General features: G+C 39.6%; 1 protein-coding gene across 1 annotated transcript; it reads left to right on the top strand.

Moving 5' to 3' along the window:
* Window positions 1–2,636: 2,636 nt before the first annotated feature.
* LOC102978168 (NTF2-related export protein 2) lies at window positions 2,637–8,695 on the top strand. Its single transcript, XM_007105794.3, has 4 exons — window positions 2,637–2,802; window positions 3,762–3,848; window positions 5,431–5,575; window positions 6,473–8,695. Exons 1-4 carry the CDS (start codon window positions 2,788–2,790, stop codon window positions 6,652–6,654), a joined length of 429 nt encoding a protein of 142 aa, XP_007105856.1. The 5' UTR covers window positions 2,637–2,787; the 3' UTR covers window positions 6,655–8,695.
* The last annotated feature ends 271 nt before the right edge of the window (window positions 8,696–8,966 follow it).

An 8,966-nucleotide genomic window follows, 5' to 3' on the forward strand; every position in this document is an offset into this window, starting at 1 on the left:
AGCGGCCATGGCTCTCGGGCCCAGCCGCTCCGCGGCATGTGGGATCTTCCCGGACCGGGGCACGAACCCGTGTCCCCTCCCCTGCATCGGCAGGCGGACTCTCAACCACTGCACCACCAGGAAAGCCCATAAATAAATATTTTTTTAAAATAACTCAGGGAAGGCCTAGGATGCTAAAGCTTTTCTACAAACAAGAGGCAGGAGACATAGGATGTTCTGTCTCCAGGAAAGCCCCTCAGGGTCCTGCTTGGTTTCATGTTATCAGTTTACCCAACCTCCCATCCTTGTAGCACATCAATAAAAGTGCACAAAATTCTGTGCAAACATTTAGTGCAAACCTCTAAGCCTTCCCTTTACCTCTAGCTTAGCTGTCCCTTTTCAGTGCCCCCAATGCTCCTCTAGTCCCCAGCACTATTGCCCCACACCAATAGCCACTCCTCATAGCCAAAGGACAGGTCACATCTTCTGGGGTTCTAGGGACATGAAATGAGGGAAGGCTTCATGGAGGAGGCTGTACCTGCCCTGGTCCCTGAAAGGCAGTTGTAAATGGAAGGAATAAACATTCCAAAGTAAGCCTAGTATAAGCAAATGCATGCATAGCAAAGTGTCTAAGAACAAAGATTCTGGGATCAGACAGTTGTGAGTTAAAATCCCAACTCCACTAGCTGCGTCATCTTGGCCAACTTACTTAACCTCTGTGAACTTCAGTTTAAATTCTTAAAAACGTTGATAATATTTCCCTCTCCAGGGGTTGTGAGGATTGAATGAAATCATAATAAATCCGGACACATTCTAAGCTCTCAATCAAGAAAGGCAATCACCTATAAAGCAGTAAACATGAGTCACTTTTGGTAAACAGTAGTTTAACAGCAGTTAACTTTGCCAATGTTGGTGAATAATGGGAGAGAAGTCTGGAAGGGTAAACTGAGACCAGACCAAGATAGGTCTTTATAAGATTAGGAGAATTTTGGAAAAATGAGAATAGAGCAATCAAAGTCAGAGTTTGTGTATAGAGGAGAGAGAGAAAGAGGGGAGTGAGAGAGAATTTCTTTAAAGAATGGGCAGAATTGGGCAAGTTACTTTGAACTCCTCTGTAATTCAGTGTTTTGTTTATTGTCTATGACTCCCAATTACATTGTGAGCTTCATGAGGGTATAGATCATGTCTATTTTGCCCACCACTGTGTATCCAGAACCTTGCACAATGCCTGGCCCATAGTATGCATTCAATAAATATTTGTTGAATGAAGGAATGAATTATGATGATGGGGTGGGGGGAAGACACCAAAAAATATTCCAAGAATTCAAGCATAGATGACTGAAGGAATACAGAAGAGTGGAAGTGCAGAGGAAATAATGCGTTTAAATTTTGGACTCCCCGAGTTTGAGAAGCCTGTAGTGCGTTCCGGGGTTCATGCTTAGGGAAATTCAACACTTAGAATTGGAGCCCTGAGAAGAGGTGGAAGGCGGTGCTGGTGATGTATTGAGACTCAGTAGCAAACAAGTAGCGATTGAGACCACCTAAGAGGTGTGAGGTTTTAAGTTCGAGACACCACCGGAAGTGACGCAATAAAAGGGGCTCAGGGCAGGGCGCAGGGCATTCTGGGAAGTTGCTGCCGTTAGAGCCGGACGAGACGGAGGAGAGTCCGGGGAAAATTTAGATTCAGGTATGAGAAGATACAGGACCGAGAGGTCTAAAGAAGACAGAGGAAGACACCGAGAAAGGAGTCGTCATGCTGATGAGAAGCCACACACCAGCCACAGGTGGTAAAACTATCGAGATATCGGATTTGTTGGGGACTTGGAGATGAGCGGTTTTGAAGGACGCTGGGGAGTGGAGTCCAGTTGTAGTGGTAGTTAAATTGCTTGAGCTTGAATCCCAGTTAGTTTGTGACCCTAAGCAGGTTACTTAATCACTCTCTGTCTTAACTGTATAACAGAGATGATTACCTCATAGTGTTATTGTAAGAAGTGAATATGGGGTTCAAATGCTTAGAAAAGTACCTTGCTTGCGGTCACCACTCGGTAAAATTTTAAATATTTTTAGAGGGTGCGTTGCTGAAGGGGGTGAATGGCCCTAGAGACTAATCTTCATTTGAGGTCTGCAAGACCTTTCAGACTAGAACTAAACGAACCTTTTCCACAGAATAGTGCCAAATCAAAATAGTGAATGATTTTAGGACTACTACTGAGACGCTGGGGTTTAATTCGGTGAAGAGTGATTTTTCCAGAAGGTTCCAGAACTCTCAGCCGTTTGTCTACCAGTCATGCGCAGTGCGGTTGCACGCTTTTCCCCAAGCACCACCCTTTTTTCCGGTTAGCTACAGGTCAAGTAGGTCTCCTAGCGTTTCTTGCTGGTGTTCACCTAGCCCTGGCCCCACCTCCTGGAGCAAAGAAGTCTCCCCATTGGACGCCTTAAATAGGTCTTTTTTTGCTGTCCTTGGGCACGCTGGAGAAATGGATACTTTTGATAAAATTGCCCAGCTACAAAAGCAGAGTGTTTTTTTCTTCCAAACTAAGTTAATAAATATCAAACGAGTGAATATATAAGGCAGATGGGAGGGTACGGTCGGAACTGAAGAGAATTGGACTTAAGGTTGGTACATCGGGGTGCTTTTAACAGCGGACCGAGTTGCTTCCGGGAGAGAATGGGCGGGCAGAGAATTCTGTGGGTTTGGCGGGTTTCTCTGGCTTCCTAAGTATTTGATCATCCCGTAGACAAGGGAGCAAGACACCACAGGACTCGGTGAATCCGTCACAGCCGAAACACACTGTTACCAGCTCCCCGATGGCCATGCCCACGGTGAGTGCCCCGGCCGCGGCAGGGTGCCCGGGCGCGGGCGGCTGAGGGGAGGGGTTCTGGGGCGGGCTGGCTTCTGGTCACGTGGTCAAGCGGCGAATCAGGGTCCGGCCCGCCAGGCGCCGGGGGCGGGGCCCGATCTCTGCAGCCCCCACTATCCCCCCGACCCCCCACCTCCAGGGCCGTGCAGTCGCTTTTCCGATCCTGGAAAGGACCCTGAGATGGGAACTAGCGAGAGTCCGGAATGTTGGGGTCTGTTGCTTATGGCTTGTAATCTTTTCTCGATCTAAATAACTTTCAGTTGCCTGAGACAGAAACGAAGCTAGTTCTTAATTAAAATAATAGGCTGGGCTGGTAAATGGCTGGGGAAGAAAGTGCTTAATCTTCCTGAAGGAGAAAACCGCAACAGCATTTATTTGCTTCGGTTTTAAAATCCTTTACAAACGCCGGTGAATTTTTACGTAATGTGAGGACGTTTCCTAAGTACCTGGCTTTTCAAACAAGTTCATTGAACTTATTCAATTTTTTTTCCCTATTCAACTACTTTCGAATAACTTCTCGCTTGTTTCCTAATTTATTCAATGGCAATCCGCGCCCGCCCCCCGCCCCGTCTCTCTTTTTTTTTAAGGTTCAGACTGCATAATTTTTATTAAGGTGAATGTTTTGTAAAATACTGGAAGCCTAAAGTACCAGTTGCCAAGCAAAGATTATAAATTTATATTTAAAGTAAGAAAAAAAGTGAAATTGACTAATCAAGGATGAATATGTCCTGAAGATACGTCCTTAAAAATAATGAAAATTGGAAACTTGAGCCCTAACGTTAAAAATGTCCAAATTTATGTGGAGGAGTGTGGACTGTGTATGGAGCTACAAAGTGATTGAAATAAATCATCAGCTTTTGTTGGTGATTTGAGGGGTTGGAGGGGTGGTAATGTACACTTTAATGAAATTTTTTCTTGTAGGATTTTAAAACTTATGTAGATCAGGCATGCAAAGCTGCTGAGGAATTTGTCAATATTTACTATGAGACAATGGACAAAAGAAGACGGGTGAGTGTTATAGACTACTACTCTTTATTAAATACCAGTTCTTTCTTTTTTTTTTTTTTCTGAGCCAGCCATTCATCTGACTTGCATAAGTGATAGCTGTGTTCTTTAAAAGCACATTGCTTAAGGAAGGGTTGGTATGGCATTATGGAAGTGTGGACTCTGGAATCATACCCCAGCTTTGTGTTTGCCAAGCTCTGTGACCTTGGGCAAGTTGCTAACCTCTCTTAACCTCATTTTATTTTTAGGGTGGTAAATGGGAATTAATTTAACTACTGCACTTATCATGGGACCCAACGTATATTTACTTAAATATGTTACATTTTGTTCCTTCCATTGTATAACCAATATGGTTAAAATAGTATTAATGCTAGTGAAGGGGGTCTGCATTACAGGGACTGTTCCCTGATTTGCCCCTTTAAATTCATATATTAATTGATAATTTTCTATTAAAGCTCACAGCTGTAGCTGGCACTCACAAACAGAATCTGCATGGCTTGGATACTTTTAGTCTTCAGCAGAGCAAGTTCTGACTTCATCAGCTTTTTTCATTGTGATTTATCCCTGAGCCATATCTTCTAAGTAACTATTTCAGTATGTGCTCGAGAGTCTTGCCTAGGTCTCTTATCGGAATAGGACTATGTTTTAGATAACTTTGTCTACGCTGTAGGTACAGAAGTTAGTATCTCTAAAAACTATTTTGTTAAGGCAGAAGATTAAAAAGTTCTTGATACTGACGTTTGATGACAAGGGACGGGGCAAGCGATGTAACAATGGACGTTTATTGTGCCTTGGTGCCTTCAAAGACAAAGTAGCCCCCTCCCAAAAAAAAGGAAACATAGTTCATTTCCAGAGTCCAGATGTGTGTTGGCCCTTTCATCAAAGTTAAATTTTAGAGCTAAGCAAATGTGTCCTGTGACACACTAAATTCCTGTGACTGACTCCTGGGACTAAAAAGTTAACTCTTGAATTCTGCCTTATTTGAGCTTTAGCTTACTTGACTTATCAAAGACTCTGCTTTAGCAAGTACTCCTGATTCTTTTGAACTAAATATGCTATTTCCATAGTGGTGAAAGGAACGAAGGCTTCCTAACACATAAAACATTAAATGGTTCAAACATTAAATAACTCACATGTATATAAACATTAGGATTGAAGTGTACAGGTAGGGCCTGATTGACAAGTTTGTTAATTCACAGAATTAGAAAAGGGAGGGAGATTAAAACTGGCTCAGGGCTGCGTGGGCTTGAAACCTGTGATCATTTAATTTATTTTAATACAGAGAGCAAAACTTTAAAAAAAACACTCTTCCAGTTTGATACACAGTTTTCTCAGTGTGGCTAAAGAGAAATATGAAAAAGAAAGTATTTAGCTAGCTGCCTAGTTTATTAAAAGCAGGATAATGTCTATTTAAGGCCAACGTTATAAGGCGCATACCTTGTTGACACTGTCTTCCCATGAGAGGGGGCAAGAGAAGGAGAGATGGAGGAAGAACAATAAAAATGTTTAGATACTACCTGTAACCTTTCAATCCATTTCTATAAAATACCCAGAAACAAAAAACTTTCCCTTTTTTTCTTTTTAGGCAATAACCAGGCTGTATCTGGACAAGGCCACTTTAGTGTGGAATGGAAATGCTGTAACAGGGCTGGAAGCCCTAGCTAATTTTTTTGACATGTTGCCTTCTAGTGAGTTTCAGGTCAATATGCTAGATTGCCAGCCAGTTCATGGTAAGATCATGGTCTTTTAAGATACTTCCTTTGTTTTCCTTTAGTGAGCAGTGAACTTTAACATCAAAAGCAGCTAGCGACTTTCAGTGGTAGAAATAATTACTTTTTTGAGCAAATTAAATATGAAGAATTTAGCTGTCAAATCAAACTTTTGGTCCTCCTTTAGATGTATCTCTCTCCAGAGGACCACTAGTAGGTTTTGGTGGATTGAGTGATTATGGCTTAGTAAAAGTCATGTGACAAATTGAGCCTTAATATGATTTTTGTTAATGGAGAGGAACGACTATTTTCCCTAAATAAATTGTTGCCTTCTGTACCTTGAAAGGTCTCCAGAGAAAAATTATACCTTATCTCTGATTAATGTGTTTTATTATCTTACAACCTATTAAACTTTCATAGAAATTCACTGTTATGTGAAAGGATGACTTTCGGCAAGACAGTTTGATTCAAGGTAGTAGACTGATGCAGTTTATAAGATTAACCTCTAGGTGGGGTCCTAAGCATCTTAAGTAGTAGTTGAGTGTGATTTTTTTTTTTTTTTTTCCTTTATGGTTCTTGAAAAGAAAGCTTAAGAAGCAAAATACGACAAAACTCTTTTAGAAACCCAATGAAATATTAATAAATACAGCAAGCAAATGGTCCTATTCTAGATATAAGCTTTTTATTTTTAAACTTCAGAGCACCCAAAATCTTTCTGGACTGAAAATAATGTTAATATCTTTGAAATGATTATTGAGTTTTCTGGCTTTGGGTGCACATGCTCAAGATAATGTGCAAAGTAAAGAAAGTTTATGAAACTTTTTTTAGTGTTAAATTTTAGGCAGTGTAGTTTAAACCTGAAAATTTGCTTACTTAGAGAGAGAATCCAACCTCTTCTCTTTTTTTGTGTGGGTGAAGAGCAAGCTACTCAGGCCCAGACTACAGTTCTTGTGGTGACCAGTGGAACTGTGAAGTTTGATGGAAACAGACAACACTACTTCAACCAGAACTTCCTGCTGACTGCTCAGTCTACTGCTAACAATACCGTGTGGAAGATTGCAAGCGACTGCTTCCGTTTTCAAGATTGGGCTAGTAGTTAAAGGGGGCAAAAGTCCGTTATCTTTTGGTCCATTAGTTCCAGCAGTAGAAACTTATAAGAAGTAATTCATTGCATTGTAGAAGCAATAAAAACTAGTATGTGCTGAAACTAAATTTCTTTAATATTTTTTATTCCTAGCAGCACCTTTTCTAGCAGCTGCCAGTTTAGATCATTGCCCTTAAGAGCTTTAATGTTAGTTTTCTACATGCCTTATATACGTTTCACTAATGACATTCTTACAGTAACATTAAACCCATGGTCTCTGTACTAATATACTCACTGTGAGCCCAGTGTATTGCAAAAATTAAATCCTTTTATAGTACTGTCTATGGGATATCAGCACAATGTAACTCTCTGGGAGGAAGTGGAGTGATTTTTGTTATTAGGCTAATTTTGTAGTACAACATGTACCTATTTTTGGTAAACACTGGTAATGCAGTTTAAATATGAGGCTTTTTCAAATCAGTTCAATGAACACATTACTAATTTAGGTTTACATAATTACTCTGACATACTAGAATGGCATGTAGAGATGTTCCGTAGTCTTTATGTTAAGTAATGTAGGTGTTTTTTTTTTATGTTGGCATGTTTTCTTAAGTGAATTAATCTACTAGAGAGGCGTAAAATGTTCTCGATTGATACCTGAGTGTTAGATACACTCAGTGGCTTAAAAGCAAAACTTAAGAAAGCTTTTTCTTGGCAGCTCCAGGTCTGTAACTTTAGATAGTGAATCGTAGTAGTACTAAGAGCTTTAATGGGAGAATGAGAAGTGAGAAGTGTAGAGATCCGAGGTTGGCCAAAAGCAAGGTGGGGTGGCCAAATGGTACACTTTTGGTACTTGTTTCTACCTCCTAAAAATGTAGCCTAATTTTAGGATTTAAGTCACTAAAGTAATAAGTATCCTAACCAAATGGTCATGAAGGCCACTTTTGTTCTAAGAATTATTTTTAAAGGTTTTTCCAGTTCACCTCATACTTATCACTAGTATATGTATCCGTTTATTCAAGAACTTATGGGGGTAAAATGTCAGCAATAAGCCTGACCCTGCAACAGGGTCTGACAGGAAAGTTGGAAACAAAGCCATCACTCCCTCTTTGGGACCCTTAACTTCTAAGTCTTCCGTGTGAACTTCAGGCCAAAAGTCTCCTATGTACTACCCACCCCCAAAGTGAGTGATTTGTTCTCTGTGTTTACACTGTCAACTGCATGGTCTTTTTACGACTTAAAGTTAAAATTATTTAATCTCATGATTTGTTATTTAATATGGCATTGAGCAAATAGATCTGTTATAAAACATGTTCCTGTTATGTGGCTAACACTTTGTCTTTTTAGAGAAAACAGAGAACAGCAGATCTTCATAAGCTCATAAACTTCAAAAGAACCAGTTGATTCATTTTATGTCTCAACATCTAAAGAGAAAGAAATCTAGCTTTGGGTTTTGGTTAAGCTTTAAATGTTTCTCCATTCTTGAATTTATTGTTTTCATGTTTTTACACTAGGTGTGCCAGCTTTGTTTCTACATTGCAACTCAAAGTTAATGTTTCTTGTCATTTAATTTGAAAATTGGTGATTCATTTACTCTTGTTGCAAACTACACATTACATTTCTGATATATTAGCAAAATAGAATTAAGTAGGAGAAGGGGATGGAACTGAAATTTAGACCACACCTTCCTACCTTCCTGTAGTACTGACTAAAATGTACACATTATACTCTACTCAAAGTAAGTTTATTCTAATTTTGGATTGGCTTTTTAAAACCACAGCTTTAGCAGCAACAATCAGATTGCCCAAATATTGCCCTTTCCCTTAAGAGGAACAGTTTCAAGTAAAAGCTGCGTATAACAAGCAATAACTGAATTGAGTGGTTGTATACTGTTCATTAATTCATTGTTTTAAGACATATATGAATTGCTTTTTCCAAACTCTGTATAACTTTTAAATGGCTGGAACTACTCTTATGTGGACTAGACTGTATTTTTGACATGGGCATATTTTTGTAACTTGAAAAAAATAAAATTTGCCTTGTAAGAGTTTTCTCAAGCCTGGTTTAAGGTCTCTTGATTTTTTTAAGGCTCCAGAACAGTTGGTTGTTCCTTTTTACAATATAACGTTTTTTAAAAAAATTTAAGTTAGAATGTTGAAAACAATGGTTGACAACTTGGACTTTGTCTTTTCTCTTGTCTACCTCGTTCTTCCTCTTTTCCTACCAAATACTCACATTCCTGAGATCACCTGTTTGAAGTGACAGTGACGTTTTTGGTAAAATGTTGGAAATTTTAACCTTCAAAAACTAGCCAAAATACTACATCTA

The sequence above is a fragment of the Physeter macrocephalus genome, chromosome 21, assembly GCF_002837175.3.
Source record: "Physeter macrocephalus isolate SW-GA chromosome 21, ASM283717v5, whole genome shotgun sequence".
Lineage (NCBI taxonomy): Eukaryota > Metazoa > Chordata > Mammalia > Artiodactyla > Physeteridae > Physeter > Physeter macrocephalus.